This window comes from Hordeum vulgare, chromosome 3H (assembly GCF_904849725.1).
Source record: "Hordeum vulgare subsp. vulgare chromosome 3H, MorexV3_pseudomolecules_assembly, whole genome shotgun sequence".
NCBI classification, from domain to species: Eukaryota; Viridiplantae; Streptophyta; class Magnoliopsida; order Poales; family Poaceae; genus Hordeum; species Hordeum vulgare.
The window spans coordinates 159,179,281-159,202,186 of NC_058520.1; the positions used below are offsets into that span (position 1 = coordinate 159,179,281).

Sequence of the window (22,906 nt, forward strand, 5' to 3'; positions counted from 1 at the left end):
GTTAAAAATGCTGGATATAACAAAAATAAATAAAAAAGGGGTTGGTTCCCCTCTTTGCCGTCTGCCCCCACATGGCAAAGGGGCGAAGGCAGACGGCAAAGGGGGAATCTGCCCCCTCTCTCTCCCCACTTTGTCATTTGCCCCCACATGGCAAAGGGGGGAGGCAGACGGCAAAGGGGGGAATCTGCCCCCTCTCTCTCCCCTCTTTGTTGTCTACCCCCACATGGCAAAGGGGGGGAGGCAGACGGCAAAGGGGGGAATCTGCCCCCTCTATCTCCCCTCTTTGCCGTTTGCCCCCACACGGCAAAGGGGCAAAGCCTGCCGTTAACACTTAACGGGGACGTTGCAATATGTGCCATCCCATTTATTTTGCCGTCTGCCCCCTCATGGCAAAGATTCTTTGCCGTCCGCTTTGGGAAAGCAGACGGCAAAGAACCTCTTCACCGGATTTTTTTTACCGTCTACTTTGCCATCTGCTGACCGACGGCAAAGCCTTTGCCGTCCGTGGTTGCACCCTTTGCCGTCCGCCTTGGCAGACGGCAAATTTCTGAATTTCAGTAGTGTTTATCACTTCTCTACTCGAGGACGAGCAAGAGTTAAGCTTGGGGATGCTTGATACGTCTCAAACTTATCTATAATTTTTGATGGTTTCAAGCTGTTATCTTGTCAACTTTGTATGTTTTGTTTACCTTTTATATCTTTTTTGGGACTAACTTATTAACTCAGTGCCAAGTGCCAGCTCCTGTTTTTTCTGTGTTTTTGACTCTTTTCAGATCTGATTTTGGAACGGAGTCCAAACGGAATAAAATCCCCGAAATGAATTTTCCCAGAACGGAAGAAGATCGGGAGGCTTGAGGGCCAAGCAAGTGGGCCCATAGGGGGGCCACAAGCCCTGTTGCCGCGGCCAGGGGGGAGGTCACGGCAACCAAGCTTGTGGCCCCCCTGGCACTCCCCTGCCCTAGGTCTTTGGCGTGTAAATTCCCTAAAAATCTAGAAAAAATCGGGGCATCCACGAAAATACTTTTCCGCCGCCGCAAGCTTCCGTTTCCGCGAGATCTCATGTGGAGACCCTTCCCGATGCCCTGCCGGAGGGGACTTTGGAGTTGGAGGGCTTCTTCATCAACATCACCGCCCTCCAATGACTCATGAGTAGTTCACTTCAGACCTACGGGTTCGTAGTTAGTAGCTAGATGGCTTGTTCTCTCTCGTGGATCTTCAATACAAAGTTCTCCATGATCTTCATGGAGATCTATCCGATGTAATCCTCTTTGGCGGTGTGTTTGTCGAGATCCGATGAATTGTGGATTTGTGATCAGATTATCTATGATATATATTTGAGTCTTTGCTGATTTCTTATTTGCATGATTTGATATCCTTGTAAGTCTCTCCGAGTCTTGGGTTTTGTTTAGCCAACTAGATCTATGATTCTTGCAATGGGAGAAGTGCTTGGTTTTGGGTTCTTACCGTGTGGTGACCTTTCCTAGTGACAGTAGGGGCAGCAAGGCACACATCGTGTAGTTGCCATCAAGGTAACAAGATGGGCTTTGTCATAGATATGAGATTGTCCATCTACATCATGTCATCTTGCTTAAGGCGTTACTCTGTTCTTTTGGACTTAATACACTAGATGCATGCTGGATAGCGGTCGACGTGTGGAGTAATAGTAGTAGATGAAGAAAGTATCGGTCTACTTGTTTTGGACGTGATGTCTATAGATATAATCATTGCCATAGATAGCGTCACGACTTTGCGCGGTTCTATCAATTGCTCGACAGTAATTCGTTCACCCACCGTCTATTTGCTTTCCTGAGAGAAGCCACTAGTGAAAACTACGCCCCCCGGTCTATTCACACCTATCGTTTCCACTTTCGTTTTTTACTTTGCTTTGTTACTTTGTTGCTTTCAGTTCTCACTTGGCAAACAATCTATAAGGGATTGACAACCCCTTCATAGCGTTGGGAGCAAGCTCTTTGTGTTTGTGCAGGCACTTGTGATACTCCTTCCCTGGATCGATACCTTGGTTCTCAAAACTGAGGGAAATACTTACCACCTCTACGCTACATCACCCTTTCCGCTTCGAGGGAACACCAACGCAAGGATCCAAGGCCACGGGGAAATCCTTTGCATATCTGCCTAGGAAGTCCCTAAAGGCGTAGCCGTAGCAGAAGGATTCCTGGTGCCGTTGCGGAGGATTAAAGAACAGTCTCCCGTCAGCACTGTTTCTGGCGCCGTTGGAAGGTCTTTTGTTACCGCAGCAAGGCTGCGGTAGCAGCTGGTGCTACTGGATCAGCGGTGGCGCCAACACCAATGGCCTGTGCGAGGCAGCTACTGCTGAATCGGTGACGGCGGCGACACCAGCGCCAATGATGGGCATGTGTGAGGCGACTGTTTCTCTATCGGCGGCGCCGGTGACACCAGCGCTGATAAGCCGCCGCAAGGGCTTGTGCAAGGCGGATGCTTCTGGATCATCACCGACGAGCCCGGGGGCGGGGCCGACGCCAGCGAGCCAGTGATGGTGATCTTGATCTTGTGTCGCATGATCTTGGCAAGCAGTCGCGCCGTGTTGAGCGCATCGTCAAGCCCACAGTGCAGGCGGCCATCCCAGTCCAGCCCCGCCGCCCGAACCGCCTCCTGCAGGTTCACCCGCCCTACACCGCCGAGCGCCGCCTGGAAGGGGATCCTTAGATTGATCCACTTATCGAAGTAGGAGGGCTTCTCTATTCCTTGAAGTGGCACTCAAACTCCAGCATGGTACGGCAACCCAGTCACCCCAGGTCACGGCGGCCAAGCGGACGCACCTCTTGTTCCGTGCCCCCGTCGTCGCCGCCTTCAGCCAAGCGTCATGCAGCGAGAGCGCGTCGCCGAGATCCACGTCGTTGTCGACGTCCTCCTACCGAATGCCGGTGAGTTCCCTGCAAAATTGGGTTAGTACATAGTGGTGTTTAGGACGAACGTACCTGCTGAAAAGGATCGAGATGGACCTAGAGGGGGGGGGGTGAATAGGTACAAATCCAAATTTTAATAATTACTAAGCAATTTTAGGCAAAAGTGCGGAATATGAGTGTAGGCCTAATAATTGCTACAACAAGGAGTAAGCTATTAAGAGTGAAGTAGGACAAGCGGTAAACAATAATCAAATACAAGTACGTAATAAGGATTAACACAAGTAGAGAGTTAGGGTTAGGAATAACCGAAACTCCAAGAGAGACAAGGAAGTATCCCGATGTTCACTTCCTTGGAGGGAAGCTATGTCACAGTTAGAGGGGCGGATGTAACCACGAAGGCACACCAACGCCACAAAGGCTCACCCTATTCTCCCTTTGAGATAACTCCACGAAGGCATTTCTCAACCACTAATGGTAAGCCTTGAGGTGGCTTCCAAACCTTCACAAACTTTCCGGGGGAAATCACAATGGTTTGATTCCTCTCCGAAGACTCCTACCGCCTAGGAGTCTCCAACCTCCAAGAGTAACAAGATCACGGGGATTGCTCAAAACTTGCTCAAATCACAAATCACTTTGGTGGGAAGGAGGAGAGAGAGACGATCTATCTTTTGATTGGAAAAACACTCAAAAGGACTCACAAATGCTCTTGGGATCTAGGATTTTGTGCAGACAAGAGTGAGTGAGAGGAAAGGTGTTCTTGGATGTATTCTAGCTGTGTTGAACACTCTTTCACGAGGTGGGAGAAGAGTATATATAGTGGGGAGTGAAATCCAGCCGTTGGGGGCACTTTAAGTCATACAGGGTCCGGACGTCCGACCGTTGCCGGACGTCCGGGCGTCCGCGAGGGGTCGGACGTCCGACAGGGGTCGGTCGTCCGAGGCCTGTAGATATGACTAAAAATAATGTGTATTGAACAGTGACCGGACGTCCGGAGAGGACCGGAATTCCGGGTTATTCGACTCAACTGCTACTGGTGGGTGGTTCCAGATTTCTGGGGCTGGTCGGACGTCCGGACCTCGGATGTCCGGAGGGAGCCGGATTTCCGAGTTATATGAACCACAAACTACTGGTGAAGGGCTCCGGATTTCCGAAGCCTGTCGGTCGTCCGGAGGAAGCCAGATTTCCGAGTTATACGACTCACAAACTTTTGGTGAAGGGCTCCGGATTTCCGAAGCCTGCCGGTCGTCCGGCCCTCGGACGTTCGGAGGAAGCCGGATTTCCGAGTTATACGACTCACAAACTTCTGGTGAAGGGCTCCGGATTTCTGAAGCCTGCCGGTCGTCCGGCCCTCGGAAGTCCGGAGGGAGCCAGATGTCCGAGGCAATAAACCTGTTTTGAGATAAGAACAGAGTGGAGAATATGTGGCATTGGGTATGACAGTGAAGACGTGGTATGAGCAAGTTCATCGCAAAACTTGTGATCCCCTCTTAATAGTGCGGGATCCCTATACTCAATATTAGTAAACTCAAAAGACTAGTCAACATCATCTTTTCTTAATCCCGAGCCTTCTCGAAATATAAATCCCAATCTTCTCAGACAACCTTTGGCACATAATTCTCAATTTACTAAAGTACTTGCCATCCTGAGATACACTCAACAAATAGGATTAGTTTCCTATGTATGTGTTGTCATTAACACCAAAATTTGATTAGGGGCATAGCATGCACTTTCAGTCTCCCCCTTTTTGGTAGTTGATGACAACATATACATAGGTCTCAAAAAGATTTAACATACATTATAGCCTAGGAGATATTTAGTACGGAGCTCCCCCTTAGTATATGCATGATAAAATATCGAAGCTCCAATGGATCAACATGTAAAGATAATAGATCATCATAGAAAGACAATAGATCATCATAGAAGTAGTGGAGCAAACCATAATAGTCTATGATGATATCATAGCAATCCATAGCAAATCACAATCATTCATAAGTAGCCATACATGAGTTTATCCATTACATTAAATCTCCAAAGACTAAAAACTATGATACATTACTCCCCCTTTGGCACCAAGTACCAAAAAGGGAGATACCAACAGCAACAACCATGCTCAGAGCTCATCAGCATCATCATCAGGCAAGCCACTGCCACCAGCCTCGTCAAGGAAATCAGCCCACTCAGGACCATATGGGAAGCCAAAATCAGTAGGAGGAGCAGTAGGAGTGGCCTCATCATCACTCACATCAAGAGCGCCCGAGGCTCTCAAACGAGCCTTGAGGGCATTCTTGGAGGATACTAAGCGAGAAACCACATCATGGGTTTGGCCACACTGGAAAGAGACGGCCTTCATCAAAGCAGAATGAGCCTTGCCAAGGAATTTGGCAATGCGACCGAGAGGAGCAGAGCTAGATGAGGGGTGGCGGACCGGGCAGCAGTGCGGCGAGTGGATGTGGAGGATGAGGGGGGTTTCTTGTGAGCATAGTTATCCGCCATGTGAGCGGGAATGACCCACTTGCGATGTGTGTGAGTGATAGCCATAGAGAAATCAGCTACATGATTAATAAGAGCCTGGATGAAGGGGGCATGAGGAAAGGCTCACTTGTACTGAAAGCTACCAAGCCGAATCTCATGCCATAGAAAATGAGGCACATTAATTATGCCCTTAGGGTGCTCGAACAAGTGAGACATGATGTCAATACAATAGCCACTACAAGAGCCCTTATCACCCATCTTGGGATAGATGGTGCGGATGAGACACTGAAAAATGATGAAGTAAGGTGATCGCCAGATGGATACCTGGTTAAGGCCCTTCAGGCGTTCATCCGCATCAAGCTCACTTAGTGGTTTGAGAAGGTATCCACACGCGTCAATGGACTTATGCGCATGGTTAGGATCATCCCTATGTATTTTGAAACCGGAGTTGGGGAAACCTAGTGCGGCAACAAATGTATCATAAGTAGCGGTGAAACGAACGTCAGAGGTGATCCAGCTGACATTGTGGCTTGGACCAAAGTAGCATGTAGCATAGAACTGGTGAATGGCAGCAGCATTAAAGTCGCGATGAAAGGCAAACGGGGTGGCAAACCCCGATGCCTCAATAATCTCAATGGCACCCGGATATTTCGCCGGGTGCGTGCGAATATGCTCAACATCAATATAGAGATGAACAGATAAACCCTTAGGTACTAAGACTGTGGTAAAGATGTCCGCTTGGACGTTTGTGCGGACACGTGAGTTTGTAGAGTCACGTATGACAGTGTATGGATCAAGGTCACGGCGGAAAGTGAGGTATGAAGCCGCGCCAAGTGTGGTGAAGTTCGTGATTGCACGACCTAAAGTAGCAGGAGGTTCTAGTGATATGCGACGAGCTTCACCTGCGGGCTGGGTAGGAGGAGGTGGTGGCATGTAGGACGCCCTGCGAGTCCCGGGCTTTGGCTTGGACCTCCGTTCGGCGGGCTAGTCAGCAAAGTCCTCGGCGGCAAGCTCCTCCTTGAAGTCGGGGTCATCACCATCAGACGACGAGGGGAGTTGTGGAGACGGAGAACGCCGGGCAGTCCATTTGAAGGGCCGACGTGGCTCATCCGAGTCCGACCCCGTGGTAGGGGCGCGAGATGATGAGCCACCCACGGTCTTCCGAGCGGCGTGCTTGGTCTTGCCCATGGAGCACAATATCCTATGCGAATGAAAAATCCCAAATAAGGAACGAACATGGATACTCATGGGAGAGAGAGAGCCAAAACAAACGCAAAAGGAGGGGAGGAGCAACCTGCAGATGGATCCCGCGAAGGAATAGGAGGAGGAAGAAGAGGAGGATCCGCGGAGGAGATCGACCGGATCTTAGGTCTGGCGGCGCAAGCGGGGGCTCCTCGACCTGGCGGCGGCGGCGCTAGGGAGGAAAGGGGCGCCGAGGGTTAGGGAAAGAGCCCAACCCCGCGCCCAGCTATTTATAGGCCCGAGGCGTCGGACGTCCGACGGGCGTTGGACGTCCGGAGGTGATTGAGGCCTCGGACGACCGACACTGGTCGGACGACCGGAAGGGGTTTTGCCACCTGACGTCCGAGACATGTCGGACGTCCGAGAAGGAGGACGAGGCAGAGGCTGATTCTGGATTTTTTGTTTTGATGATGAAATGATGACTTGCATGGTTTCGCACAAAAAAACATACGAACAGAGTTGCCTACAAGCATTACATGTACTACTTGGAGACACAAATTGATTTATGCGTACTTTGTAAGCTTAAAAACAGAAAATTAAGACTCACTCCCCCTAACTACATGCCCACATCAAGACACAAACATAATGTGAGTGTGTGTATGTGTGCAAGGTTTCAAGATATGTTGTCAAGCTCCAAGATACCAAGTTCACGCCTAAGTTGACAGAACCTAGCTACGCTAAGTGGCTTGGTGAAAATGTCGGCTAACTGCATGTCGGTACCCACATGGGGAATATCAATGTCACCCTTTTGCACATGGTCTCTCAAGAAATGATACCTAATATCAATATGTTTTGTGCGAGGGTGATCAATGGGGTACTCGGAGATCTTTATGGCACTTTCATTATCACAGAGAAGAGGAACGTGTCGATACGTGATACCATAATCCTTTAGTGTTTGCCTCATCCATAGCAGTTGGGTTGCACAGCTTGCGGCTGCAATATATTCGGCCTCGGCCGTGGAGAGAGAAACACAGTTCTGCTTTTTCGAGGACCAACTTACCAAGGAGCGTCCAAGAAACTGACATGCACCGGAAGTGGATTTCCGTCCCACTTTATCACCGGCCCAATCAGCATCGGAATACCCAATAAGATCAAACTTTGCATCCTTAGGGTACTATAAGCCTAACTTTGGGGTGTGAACAAGGTATCTAAGAATATGCTTAACTACCGTGTGATGGCTTTCCCCAGGGGAAGCTTGAAATCTAGCACATATGCCTACACTTAACATGATGTCAGGTCTAGATGCGCAAAGATAAAGTAGCGAACCAATCATGGAGCGGTAAGTAGATGTTGGGGAACGTCGCATGGGAAACAAAAATTTTCCTACGCGCACGAAGACCTATCATGGTGATGTCCATCTACGAGAGGGGATGTGTGATCTACGTACCCTTGTAGACCGTACAGCAGAAGCGTTAGTGAACGCGGTTGATGTAGTGGAACGTCCTCACGTCCCTCGATCCGCCCCGCGAACCGTCCCGCGATCAGTCCCACGATCTAGTGCAGAACGGACGGCACCTTCGCGTTCAGCACACGTACAGCTCGACGATGATCTCGGCCTTCTTGATCCAGCAAGAGAGACGGAGAGGTATAAGATTTCTCTGGAAGCGTGACGGCGCTCTGGAGGTTGGTGGTGATCTTATCTTAGCAGGGCTCCGCCCGAGCTCCGCAGAAACGCGATCTAGAGCAAAAACCGTGGAGGTATGTGGTCGGGCTGCCGTGGAAAAGTCATCTCAAATCAGCCCTATAACCTCCGTATATATAGGGGGAAGAGGGGGAGCCTTGCCTTGGGGTCCAAGGACCCCTAAGGGCTTCGGCCGAGCCAAGGGGGGCAACCCTCCCCTTCCAAACCGAGTCCAACTAGGTTTTGAAGGAGGAGTCCTTCCCCCCTTTTCCCACCTCCCCTTTTTTTCTCTTTGATTTTCTTCCTATGGCGCATAGGGCCTTCTTGGGCTGTCCCACCAGCCCACTAAGGGCTGGTGCACCACCCCCAAGGCCTATGGGCTTCCCCGGGGTGGGTTGCCCCCCCGGTGAACTCCCGGAACCCATTCGTCATTCCTCGTACATTCCCGGTAACTCCGAAAACCTTCCGGTAATCAAATGAGGTCATCCTATATATCAATCTTCGTTTCCAGACCATTCCGGGACTCCGAACAACATTCGGTAACCAACCATATAACTCAAATAGGCATAAAACAACGTCGAACCTTAAGTGTGCAGACCCTGCGGGTTCGAGAACTATGTAGACATGACCGGAGAGACTCCTCGGTCAATATCCAATAGCGGGACCTGGATGCCCATATTGGATCCTACATATTCTACGAAGATCTTATCGTTTGAACCTCAGTGCCAAGGATTCATATAATCCCGTATGTCATTCCCTTTGTCCTTCGGTATGTTACTTGCCCGAGATTCGATCGTCAGTATCCGCATACCTATTTCAATCTCGTTTACCGGCAAGTCTCTTTACTCGTTCTGTAATACAAGATCCCGCAACTTACACTAAGTCACATTGCTTGCAAGGCTTGTGTGTGATGTTGTATTACCGAGTGGGCCCCGAGATACCTCCCCGTCACACGGAGTGACAAATCCGAGTCTCGATCCATACTAACTCAACGAACACCTTCGGAGATACCTGTAGAGCATCTTTATAGTCACCCAGTTACGTTGCGATGTTTGATACACACAAAGTATTCCTCCGGTGTCAGTGAGTTATATGATCTCATGGTCATAGGAACAAATACTTGACACGCAGAAAACAGTAGCAACAAAATGACACGATCAACATGCTACGTCTATTAGTTTGGGTCTAGTCCATCACGTGATTCTCCTAATGACGTGATCCAGTTATCAAGCAACAACACCTTGTTCATAATCAGAAGACACTAACTATCTTTGATCAACTGGCTAGCCAACTAGAGGCTTGCTAGGGACAGTGTTTTGTCTATGTATCCACACATGTATATAAGTCTTCATTCAATACAATTATAGCATGGATAATAAACGATTATCTTGATACAGGAATTATAATAATAACTATATTTATTATTTCCTCTAGGGCATAATTCCAGCAGTAGATGGGTCAAAAGGAATACCGTTTGTGTCTTCATTTAGAACCACATCGGTGGCCATGGGAGTCTTCATTGGTTTAGCATTTGTCATATCAATTTTTCAAGAATGTCCTTGAGGTACTTAGTTTGAGACAAGAAAATCCCTTCTTGAAATTGTTGTATTTGAAACAAAAGAAAGAACTTCAAGTCCGTGTTGAGTGACATCTCAAAGGTCTTGGTCATGGAAGCCGCAAACTTCTTGCATAAATGGATGTTAGGAGAACCAAAAATGATGTCATCTACATAGATTTGGCATAAGATCAAATCACCATTTTCCCTCTTAGTAAAAAGAGTGGGATCGATCACCCCCACCACAAAGCCATCATCGAATAGGAACTTCTTAAGATGATCGTACCAAGCACGGGGTGCTTGTTTGAGGCCATAGAGAGCCTTGTGAAGTTTATATACATGGTCTTTGTGGTGAGGGTCAACAAACCCAGGTGGTTGTGATACATATACCTCTTCTTGTAGAGGACCGTTAAGAAAAGCACTTTTCACATCCATTTGATGCAAAGTAAAACCATTGAAAGCAGCATAGGCCAATAAAATGCGAATGGACTCAAGACGAGCAACAGGGGCGAAGGTTTCACCAAAGTCCAAACCTTCAACTTGGGAGTACCCCTGTGCTACTAACCTTGCCTTGTTGCGTAGGACGGACCCATTCTCATCTTCCTTGTTCTTGAAAATCCATTTAGTTCCAATGACATTATGTTCCTCAGTTGGTCGTTCTACCAATGACCATACTTCGTTGCGTGTAAAACTGTTTTGCTTCTCTTGCATAGTAAGAAGCCAGTCATTGTCACAAAATGCATCCTGAACCCTGTGTGGCACAGTACTAGAGACAAACGAAAAGTGAGGACAAACGTTTGTTAATTGTTTACGAGTCACTCTACCTTACGACTGCCGGTGAGGATTTGATCAATATCAACACGACCGGCCACACGTGGCATGATGGAGGTCAAGGTTTCACGAGGTTCGACTTCGTTTCCATCATCAACATCCTCAACATATGGATCATTTATGTGCGGAGGAAGATATTCCTCTTCGCGCTGCACTTGTTGAGGTTCATCATCAAACATACCCATACTTTGGTCTACCTCTTGAAGATCAACTTGTTCTTGAGTGTGATCAGGGTGAGAGACATGTTCTCCCACTTGATCCTCAACAACTGGTATGATGTGTGTGCTAGTATCTTGTGGAGGTATGGGCAGTGAACTGTCTTGAGGATGAGAAATACTCTCATCATCTTGATCTTCATCATGGGGTATTTGTTCCATGGGAAGAAGTGCACCTACACCCATGTTTAAGATATCTTGTGGGGAGTCTTCTTCACCTGCATCATTTAGATCAACTTGCTCCCCATGGGAGCGGTTAAATTCATCAAACGTCACGTCACAGGTTTCTATAACACATCCAGTGGATTTGTTGTAGACTCTGTAGGCGTGAGAGTTTGACCCATAGCCAACAAAAATCCCTTCAGTTGTTTTGGATTGAAATTTTCCTAACCGTTCCCATTTGTTGAGGATGAAACACTTGCATCCAAACACACGAAAATACTTAACATTGGGCTTGTTCCCAGTTAGGAGATCATATGGAGTCTTCTCCAATATTGATCGAAGGAAGAGCCGGTTTGATGCATGACATGCTGTGTTGACGACCTCAGCCCAAAAACTATGTGGTGACTTGTATTCGTCTAACATGGACCTTGCCATCTCCACAAGTGTCCGGTTCTTCCTCTCTGCCACACCATTTTGTTGAGGGGTGTAAGGTGCGGAGTACTGATGTTCCCTCATCACTAAGAAATTCTTCTAGGGTGTAGTTCTTGAACTCAGAGCCATTATCACTTCTTACTGCCTTGATGTCCTTGTCAAACTTCCGCTGGGCTTGTTTGGCAAAATCAATGAAGGTGATCTTCGTCTCGTCCTTGGATTTGAGAAAGAACACCCATGTATATCTTGAGTAATCATCAACAATGACTAGGCCATACTTTTTCCCTCCAAGACTTGTCCATGAAGGAGGCCCAAACAGATCCACATGAAGGAGCTCTAACGGCCTCGAAGTGGATACAATGTTCTTGGGTGGATGTTTTGATTGATGTTGTTTCCCAGCTATGCATGCACTGCACACACGATCTTTCTTAAAAGATACATTTGTTAGTCCAAGGATGTGATTGCCGATTAAGAGATTTTGAAGATTTTTCATGCCAACATGGGCGAGCCGGCGATGCCACAGCCATCCCATGTCGGCCTTGGCCATTAGACAAGTTGTATGGAAGGTGCTCTCTTTCGAGAAATCAACCGTGTAAAGGTTGCCATCCAACTCTCCAACAAAGGCCACTACGAGAGTGTCTCTCTTAAAGACTTTCACATCCGGTAGTCCAAATAATGTGTCATAACCGACGGAAGCCAATTGGCGAACTAAGAGTAAATGATATTGAAGAGATTGGACAAGCATGACATTTGCAATAGACATGTCATTAGTGATTACCACCTTGCCCAACCCAATTACCTGCCCTTTCGACCCTCCACCAAATACAATGCTCATGTATGGTCGAATGGCTTGCATGAAGTCATAGAGCAAGTTACTATCTCCGGTCATATGATTGGTGTATCCACTGTCGATCACCCATTTGGCTCCTCCGGAGAAAACAACCTGTAACAAATTAAGACTTGGTTTGAGGTACCCATTTTGTCATGGGGCCTTTCACATTAGTCACAAGAGTCTTAGGGACCCAAATAGCATAGAATCGGAATGCATTACGGGGACCAACAAATTTAGCATAGACCTCTCCTTCCTTTGATTTGCGGAGTACATAGGATGGAGGCATGAATTTGGTTGTCTTGTTGTGAGTAGGCGAACCCCTAGTAGCCGATCCACTCACAACCTTACCTTTCTCCTTGTGTCCCTCTCGTACAAATATTTCTTTAAGCGGAGTGGTACACTTGAGAGGAGATGCACTTTTCTTGGCAGTGCTTGGGTTGAACCCAAGGCCTTCCTTGGCGAAGCATCCATTGTGTCGACTTAAGATCTCATTGAGAGCCTTTTGTCCTTGTGCACATGTCATGAGACCTCTGTCTAACTTTGCCTTTAGCGAACAGTTTTCCTCAAGGATAGATGTCAGTTCACTACTAGAGTTAGTAGTGCAAGTATCAACATTAATGATAGGTGAGGAGTAGGCCTTAGCTAGAGTGTCAAGATAAGTAACCTTAAGTGCCTCAAAGCTCTTTGTAAGAACAGTGAGTTTCTCTTCCTTGTCTTTGAGAGACGAGGATAGACGCTCACAGTCCTTAGAAAGGGAAGCATGAGAGTTCACAAGTCGGTTTTTATCATTTAGTAATTCCTTGCACACAGATTCAGCCCTTTTCAAGGAGGCAAGATCATTAGCATGTTTATCAAGGTTTTCACCTACTTTTGAGCATAGAGCATCATTTTGTGCTTCCTCATACAGTACTTTCTGCTCAAGGATTTCATTTCTTTCCTTCTCCTCAATGACAAGGGTTTCGAGTTCCTTGATGGTATTGGTGTGCTTACTCACCATTTCCATAAGTACGCGAAACATAGTGAGCTTCTTTCCTTTAAGAGAGCACATAAATTTGTTTATTTTAGCAAACATGGGATGATCTAAGTCATTATCCTCATAGTGATCTTCCGCATCAAGATACTCATCAGATGAAGTAGAAGCTAGACTGAAAGAGTTTAACCGTGGAGTTACCTTACCCTTATCATGGGAGCTTTGTTCCTCCTCATCTCCCATGGCAGTCTTTGCCATCAAACACTTGTGAGCGTTGCCCTTGTAGTCCTTCATATAGTTGTAGTGAACAACATCACCACTTTTGTTGACTAGCCTCAAGGTGTTTTGTGTATCCTGACCTACTCCGGCAACTCCACCAACATCTTCTGGATCTGATTCTTCATGTGCAACCATTGCTCTTCCATATGTCCTCTTGAACTTGGAGTTCATAGGGTTTGGCAACTTCTTCTTTACAAAGGTCTTTGGAAACCTTGGTTTGTCTTCTCTCTTCTCATAAGGGCAGTCATTGGAGAAGTGGTTGGTTTCTTCACAGTTATAGCATTTCCTTACCTTCTTCTTTGGGAATCTTCCCTTGAACTTTCCTGCACTGAACTTCTTTACAAAGAGAACAATGTCCTCATAAGATGGGCTTTCATCAGAGTCAACCTCATCACCATCTTCGCAGTCATCATCACCCTCTTCTTCTTCACTTTCTTCTTCGTCACATTCATGCTTGGCTTTCAAAGCAAGATTGATCTTTGATATTGAAGTGCCATGCATGGCAAGGTGCTTTGTTGCATTTGCTTTTGACTCTTCAAATAATTGGAAAGTGGATATGATGTCATGTGGAGTCATTTCTTTGAACCCGTGGTGCTGCCTCATGTCCCATACCATTTGATGGTGATACGGAGCAAGAGCATGAAGTAACTTGTCCACAAGAAATCTCTTGGTCAGATTGAAACCATCTTGCGTCTTGTCACAGTCACATGACTCAATGTCTGCGGCGAGAGTCATGAGCCATTCTAGTAGTTGCTTGGGATATTCACCCTTTTCCATACAGAAATTCTGTAATTGCCCCTTGGCAATTTTATATTGAGCAAGCCGAAGAGTGGAGGTACCGGTCTTGGTCCTTATAATGCTATCCACAGTTCCTTGGCACTTGTGATGTGAATGTAAGGTCTTCGTTGCTTGTCATTCATTCCTTTTCTTATGCACATGATCGCAGTGTCATTGAGATGCTTGTCATAAGTTTCTCTGGGAGTGAGGCACCTTGGATCTACAGGATTGTACCCATGCTCGAGGATGTCCAACATCTCATCATTGGCGTACCTAAGATGATCCTGCATACCAACTCTCCACAAAGAAAAATCGGAATTGTCATCAAGCAAGGGAGGTTTTCCTCCAGGATTGTACTTAGGTTTCTCAATTTGAGATCTAGCATAAAGCCATGGAACACTAGTTTGGTTCCTTTCCGGAGGTTGTTGGCGAGATGAAGTACCATGCACATGTGGCCCTGAGGCCCTCGGGGACGTGGTTGTCCCCATGGTTAGTGATGCTAGTCTCATTTGGACCATGGTCTCAAGAGAAGCATCATGCTCCTCTCTTTGCTTGGCAAGGGCCCGTTCCAGGTCCTCAGAGGTGAAAGACTTGACTTCCGAGGAAGTCCCGTCCCTCTGCACTGGAGCTACCGTAGCTGGAACCCCGTCCATCTCGTTCTAGGGCGGTTAAGCCACAAGAATAGAGCACAGCGCTCTGATACCAATTGAAAAGGATCGAGATGGACCTAGAGGGGGGGTGAATAGGTACAAATCCAAATTTTAATAATTACTTAGCAATTTTAGGCAAAAGTGCGGAATATGAGTGTAGGCCTAATAATTGCTACAACAAGGAGTAAGCTGTTAAGAGTGAAGTAGGACAAGCGGTAAACAATAATCAAATACAAGTACGTAATAAGGATTAACACAAGTAGAGAGTTAGGGTTAGGAATAACCGAAACTCCAAGAGAGACAAGGAAGTATCCCGATGTTCACTTCCTTGGAGGGAAGCTATGTCACAGTTAGAGGGGCGGATGTAACCACGAAGGCACACCAACGCCACAAAGGCTCACCCTATTCTCCCTTTGAGATAACTCCACGAAGGCATTTCTCAACCACTAATGGTAAGCCTTGAGGTGGCTTCCAAACCTTCACAAACTTTCCGGGGGAAATCACAATGGTTTGATTCCTCTCCGAAGACTCCTACCGCCTAGGAGTCTCCAACCTCCAAGAGTAACAAGATCACGGGGATTGCTCAAAACTTGCTCAAATCACAAATCACTTTGGTGGGAAGGAGGAGAGGGAGACGATCTATCTTTTGATTGGAACAACACCCAAAAGGACTCACAAATGCTCTTGGGATCTTGGATTTAGTGTAGACAAGAGTGAGCGAGAGGAAAGGTGTTCTTGGATGTATTCTAGCTGTGTTGAACACCCTTTAACGAGGTGGGAGAAGAGTATATATAGTGGGGAGTGAAATCCAGCCGTTGGGGGCACTTTAGGTCACACAGGGTCCGGACGTCCGACCGTTGCCGGACGTCCGGGCGTCCGCGAGGGGTCGGACGTCCGACACGGGTTGGTCGTCCGAGACCTGTAGATATGACTGAAAATACTGTGTATTGAACAGTGACCGGACGTCCGGACAGGACCAGAATTCTGGGTTATTCGACTCAACTGCTACTGGTGGGTGGTTCCGGATTTCCGGGGCTGGTCGGACGTCCGGACCTCGGATGTCTGGAGGGAGCCGGATTTCCGAGTTATATGAACCACAAACTACCGGTGAAGGGCTCCGGATTTCCGAAGCCTGCCGGTCGTACGGCCCTCGGACGTCCGGAGGAAGCCGGATTTCCGAGTTATACGACTCACAAACTTCTGGTGAAGGGCTCCGGATTTCCGAAGCCTGCCGGTCGTCCGGCCCTCGGACGTCCGGAGGAAGCCGGATTTCCGAGTTATACGACTCACAAACTTCTGGTGAAGGGCTCCGGATTTCCGAAGCCTGCCGGTCGTCCGGCCCTCGGACGTCCGGAGGGAGCCGGATGTCCGAGGCAATAAACCTGTTTTGAGATAAGAACAGAGTGGAGAATATGTGGCATTGGGTATGACAGTGAAGACGTGGTATGAGCAAGTTCATCGCAAAACCTGTGATCCCGTCTTAATAGTGCGGGATCCCTATACTCAATATCAGTAAACTCAAAAGACTAGTCTACATCATCTTTTCTTAATCCCGAGCCTTCTCGAAATATAAATCCCAATCTTCTCAGACAACCTTTGGCACATAATTCTCAATTTACTAAAGTACTTGCCATCCTGAGATACACTCAACAAATAGGATTAGTTTCCTATGTATGTGTTGTCATTAACACCAAAAGTCGATTAGGGGCATAACATGCACTTTAACCTGCGTAAAACGGACTCGATGTGGCCGGTGGCGCCGTCGACGAGCACAGCGGGAAACTCAATGATTTCCTGTGGGAAGATCCGCGCGTCTTTGAGGCACGTCGCCTCGAAGTCGACCACCACAAAGAAATTGAAATCTTGCTCCTGCTCCTGCCCGAGGGCCGCTATTATCGCCGCCATGTTCGCCGGACTGCGCACAAACTCGAGATCGAGAGTCGAGACCGGGGAAAGCTGGGATGGATAGCTAGGGTTGCGAAGATCGGGGAAAGCTGGGATCGAAAATTAGGGCAACAGTGATCGGGGAAAGTTGGAACCTAAAATTAGGGCACGTTCGGCCTGGATCCGGAAGCTCGATCCGAGCGGGTTTTCTAAAACAGTAATGCTACATCCACAGACCCTTACGGGGTTTTACAGACTGGGTTTGACCTGTCAAATTACCGTTGGATTAAGGTGAGGAAGGGCCCCACCGACCTGAAAATCATTGGTGGGGAGTACTAGCCCTTGTTTGGATTGTTGTTTTGCTGCTAAATACACTGGTAAGAAATAAACGGATGTCCATCCATCATTTTGCTTTCCGTTTGGAAATAACTATGGATCTGTAAGTTACATCGGTATTTTTGATACACCTGTATTTAATACGGTACAGAAACAATGAACCAAACACGACCTTAGAGGGAAGGTCCTCGTAAAGGTCATGTAAGGGTCTGTAGTTTAACATTTTCATTTCTAAAATTCCAATTGGATGCTTTTCGGAACAATAGTTGGCACGTTTATTTTTACGTGGTTGGTGCTATTTCTGATCGGGAAATGTTTCTACCCCATGCGATGGTCGAATCGTTGCGCCGGACGCACGCGGGCCGTCGGATTCTTTCCCATCGCGCGGTAGCACGCATTGCACCCTTCCTCACGTGTCACCAGCTCCCCTTGGTCCATCATCCCTGCTTTTCCCCTCTTTCCATCACCGGTGTTGCAACCGGCAAGCAGCATGGCGAGGGGCGACTAGTAGTGATGGCGAGCGGTGACGACGAGCAACGTTGAGCGACGATGACGAGCGGCGACGACGGTGGATCCCGACAGTGCTTCAATCTCTTCGCCGCTCACGCGGTTTTTGACGAGCCTCCCGTGTCGGATCTCGTCCGCGGGCCGTCATGGAGTCGTCGGCCTTTCCTTCCCATCAGCATGGGGGCAATCCCCTTTCCTGTTTCTCCTCCGACGAACAGGTCGTCGCCTCCCACGTCACCTTCTCAACAAATCCCCCACTCCTTCGCATCGGATGCCACCAGTGTTGGAGACGAAAAGCTATGACAAAGACGACGGTGTTGCAACCGGCGACGAAAAAAGCTTCAACCGGAGATCGAAATTGCTACAACCCGCATTGTCGAAAGCTTCAACCAAAGACGATGGGAATCGAGGGCCACGCACCACGCAACTGCGGAAGCTGCAAACGGTGATGAAAAAAGCTTCAACCGACTAGAAAATAGCTTTAACCGGCGATATAAAAAGCTTCAACCGGCGACAACAAAACACAAAAAAGATGCAATCATTGTGACGCACCGGTAGTTAAGCTATAGTTATCACACGCTAATGATGCCATGTCATCAAGGTTAAGTAAACCAAGTTCCCACTCGATGAAAATCAAGGCCAAATTCAAATTTAAAATAAAGTCAAATAAATTATTTCATCAAAATGTAAAATAAAAATGTTGACTCAGTTGCAAATATTTACTAAAGAAATTTCATGTTGAACCCAACATTATTAGAACCAGAATGTGACCCGTAGGAAATTATAAACTGGTCCATCAACAAATAAAATAGCCTTTCCAAAATAATTAAATATGTATGCATTTCCAATTTTCCCCAAACTTTGTGAGCCGCTGCAAAATATTGTCTTTTATTTATGTGCCAAATTGTATGTTCAACAAAAAGCATTTGGTCCACGAACTGACTACAAAACAGTACCTAAGTAAATAATAAAAAGGATAAAAGAAAATCCTCACTCTGTACTCTAGCCCACTTGCTACACTGCATGTGGCCCAGCCTAACTGGTGTCATCCCCAACCTCCTGCTACAGGGAGGCAGGGGGATCGTGGCACGCATCCACGGCCATGGCCACACCTTCGGGTGCGTGGCGGCCATCCGCCCCCTCCCCGACGCATACAAGACCTTCCTCACGACCCCCTCGACGAACCCTAGCCTCTCCTCCCTCTCCCTCGCGCCGCTGCTCACTCCACGCACATGCCCCGATGCGGCCATCTCCATGGCCAAGCTCTTCCCCGCGGCCATCGTCGTTCCCCGCACCTATGGAGGTGGCTAGCAGCTGCGCCGTCCACGTCTACATCGCCCGCACACAACCATTCAACCGGAGCCACATCGCATCGTCGCCCTGCTTGTCTTCTTCAACCTCGGGACACCGGACGCCTCCGTCAAATTCGTTGCCACCCTGCTCTCCTGCCCCTCATCGAGCCTCCGTGTGCTCCTGTGGTGAGCTCCTCTCCACGTTCCCCCCGTTTTCCCCCTCGAGTCACCGCCGTAGTTACCGTCCCCGAGCCCGTCCATATGTACGTGCGCGCCCGCGTGTGGCCTTGCCGTGGCCTACCGCTGCAGCTGCCCCCACGCTGCTCCCTGGTCGCGCTCAGGCGCTCGCCCGCTGCCCCCGTGTTGGCCGGTACAGCTGCTTGGCACGCGCCTGCGCTAGCTACTGCCGTTCGTTGTTGCTTGCTCTGCTTGCTAGCCGCCGCGCGCCGTCCGCGAGCGCCTCCTTGATACCTGTTGCTCCTCCGCGCCATCCGCACGCACGCGCTCTGTTGCTGTGCTGCTGCCACCCTACCTACTGCATGCAGCTGCGCTGCTGCCTACTGTTGTTGCTATGCTCGTGCTAACTACTTCTGCTTCTAGCTGCTACTCCCTTGCTATGCATCTGCTATTGATGTCTGCTGTGTTGCTGCTCCTATACCACTGTTGCCGATGGAAATGACCATTGTGGCCATATGCCCATGCGTGCACACACAGGGATCGGCTGGTTCTCTCGTGTCTAGATGAGGCCGGCCATGTTAGCTTAGGTTAATTAGTAGGAGTAGTACTTAGGTAAGCTACTAGCAGATGGCACGTCGACACCATTTCTTAGGTTAGTATTTATTTATTTGTTTAGGTATAGCTTATGACATGCGGATCCACTTCTACTATCCACATGTTGACAAGTTAAATATTGACTGGGTCAACTCAGCTCCCTGGCCCCACCTGTCATTGGCTGTGGCTAGCCCACTACTGTGTAATAACAACATTTTTGTTAAAATTTGAATTAATAAATAAATCTAAAATATTGATAAATCTTTGAAAAATCATATAAAATAATCTGTAATCCGGATGAAAATGTTTTGTACATGAAAGTTGATCAGAAAAACGAGACGAACCCGGATACGCTATCCATTCGTTTGTCACGCGTTCCTAGCATAGCGAACGTAAAACTTTTCCATCTGTTTCGGATGTCCGGTAGTAGCTAGAGACCAGGGATATATCGTCAGATATTTTTTCCGATCTATCCATGACGTGTAGTACTGCGTTAGCTCATGCCTAGCACTGCCTATAGCCATGTCATGCTTTGTGATGCATTTGATTGTTGTGTTATAAGTTGTGCTTCCCCACGTTGCTTCTTTCCCAGTAGAGCCCGAGACCATAGATGATCCGGTGTTCGACTACTTTCCGGTCGAGGATCCGTATCTGTCTGCACAGCAACAAGGCAAGCAAACCCCCTTGATCATACCTATATCGCCTATTCTTTCTCCCTCATGCTTGCATTAGAATTTTTGCTACTGTTGTAGTTAGCTCCTATATTTGATGCATAGACTGTTTTTGATAAAGTGCTTCATTATTCTACTGCACCTTAAAACTGTTTAGTATAGGTGGAGGGGTCATCCCCTTTTGCCCCCTTAGTCCAATTGCCCCTGCTTTATCGTCAATTCTCGATCAACTGATCGACGAGCCAAGACCCGACACAACACTCACACCCCCTTAGTTGTACGATGATGTAGAGCTACTATCGAGTATCGAGGGTGACACCTCGTTACGTACTCTGATGTTAGTGTTGTAGTGTAGTTGACCGGCGGTGGTTCTCGGAGGGTGATTCCTTCTTCACCACTTCCGATAATGACAATGTCGTACAACCCCTCAAGCGTGGCCCATCGAGGGTGATTCCTCCCTGGCCACCTTGATGGTTACATCGTTCGGGATCCAACGAGGCTGATACCTCGGATCCCCCTGATGTTACAACCACACAGTTACTTGACCGTGTTACTGGAAACTTTGATGAATAAATTTTAGGTGGGTGGATTCCCGCGTGGGTGTGTCGATGAGTTAATTAAAATGTTAATGGATTTGGGTATTTGATCTGGGTTGGTCGGAGGCCTTATTCGCACTAACCGTCTACGTGGGAGAAGTTATGGGTACTCGACGTCGTGGTATAAGCCGAATCTCTTCAGACGTCAGCAATGGAGCGGCGCGCCCCCGAGTAGTCTGGATTATCACCGTTCTTGTATAAGAGGTGCCAGGACTGACATAGGCCACCCTCGCAATGTGCAGGAGCGCAGTGGGTGATGGGCCCATGAACCCTGCGTGCTTAGGATTTAGACCGGCAGGCTGGCCTCTCTGTTGAGTCTAGGTGGGGCTGCGACGTGTCGATGTTTTGAGGCAGGGCATGACCCAAGAAAGTATGTTCGGCCAGAGTTTATCGAGCGTGACAGGGAATATGTGGTGCACCCCTTCAGGGAAGAAATTATCTATTCGAATAGCGGTGTCCACGGTTACAGGACGACTTAGAGTTGTGTCCGATCTTATACAACTACAACTGTTACTTATCTGGAATGTTGCTCCGGGATTGCTTCCTCGCAGGGAGTCGAGGAAGAATCTTTGGTCATGACTTTAATTAATATTGCTCCAACAATATGACTATTAATTGTGTTACCTGCTCTACCCTCGTCTATTGCTGCAAGACCCCTGAATATGCTAGTCTTCGACAGGACTAGTCTTCTCTCTCTATTCTGGCATTGCTGCAGTCAGTCCACATAGAACCCCCTTTCTTTGATACTGATGCATACTTAGCATAGTTCTGATGTCAGTCTTGCGAGTACTTTGGATGAGTACTCTCCGTTGCTTTGCTCTCCCTTTTTCCCCTTGATTCGTTGCTACGACCAGATGATGGAGCCCACGAGATGGCATATCCCGCCGAAGACGACTGCTACCCGGCCGGAGCCTGCTGCTACATGGAGGCCGCTGACGACGAGGAGTAGTTTAGGAGGTTTCCACGCAGGAGGTCTCGCCTCGTTCGATCGTTGTATCTTTTGTGCTAGCCTTCTCTAAGGCATTATCATGTTCATGTCTGTATTCAGATATTTTTTGCTTCCGGTGACTTGTGTGTTTATCGAGCCTCTGTATTCTAGCCCTCGAGGCCCCTGGCTTGTAATATGAAGCTTGTATGTTTTTTTGTGTCTAGAGTTGTGTTGTGATATCTTCCTGTGAGTCCTTGAGCTTGTTCGTACGCATTTGCGTGTATGATTAGCGTGCGATCAAATTGAGGGCGTCACAATCGTTGACACAAAAGTTTCAACCATATGTTTGAAAAGCTTCAACCACACACCGACGAGAAAAAAACATGTCATTTTTGCTACCACCAACAACGGAAATAGCTTCAACCGTCGTGGAAAAAGCTTCGAGCGACATGGAAAAAGTTTCAATCAAAGTGAAAAAAAGCTTCAATCGGGGAGGGAGGGGGACAAACATGTGCATGCACGAGCGTCCACGGCGACGAGCGGCGAGCGACAAGGGGAAGAGGGCATGGGGATGCTGTGATGAGCGGTGACGACGGGGGAGAGGATGAGGTGCTCGTGCGACAGGAGGTCGGAGTTGCGCGGGGCGGTGCGCCGGTGCGGAGCGGACGAGACGCCAGATCTGACAACTATTGGAGTTCGGATCGAATAGTTGCTGCGCAACCCGCTGAAGCGTTCGTGTCGGTGCGACGTCGCAGAGCTATGCCCTTTCTAATCTATATCTATATCTATACCTACTAATAAAGAAAATAGGTATTACCTACTAATAAACTGAAATAAGTATTCTTAATCCGTCATGCTATTTTATGCAAAAAACTTGATGTTCCTAACATTAAACTCGCAGCACATATTAAACGTTTAAAAAAAATACTCATATCTTCTAAACCATAGCTTCAAATTTAACATATTATATATGGATTTTGATTAAAAAAATATGTAAA

At 47.9% G+C, this 22,906-nt stretch overlaps 1 protein-coding gene and 1 pseudogene across 1 annotated transcript; one reads left to right on the forward strand and one right to left on the reverse strand.

Annotated features, from left to right (window-relative positions):
- Positions 1–2,278: 2,278 nt before the first annotated feature.
- On the reverse strand, positions 2,279–16,828 carry LOC123441592 (annotated as a pseudogene).
- Positions 16,829–18,644: 1,816 nt separating this feature from the next.
- LOC123439725 (serine/arginine repetitive matrix protein 1-like) lies at positions 18,645–22,058 on the forward strand. Its single transcript, XM_045116410.1, has one exon. The coding sequence runs from the start codon at positions 18,753–18,755 to the stop codon at positions 19,524–19,526; it is 774 nt and encodes a 257-aa protein (XP_044972345.1). The 5' UTR covers positions 18,645–18,752; the 3' UTR covers positions 19,527–22,058.
- The last annotated feature ends 848 nt before the right edge of the window (positions 22,059–22,906 follow it).

What these genes read in the sequence shown, in the direction of transcription:
- LOC123439725 (XM_045116410.1), top strand. Translation starts at nt 18,753, where the DNA reads ATGGCCACACCTTCGGGTGCGTGGCGGCCATCCGCCCCCTCCCCGACG.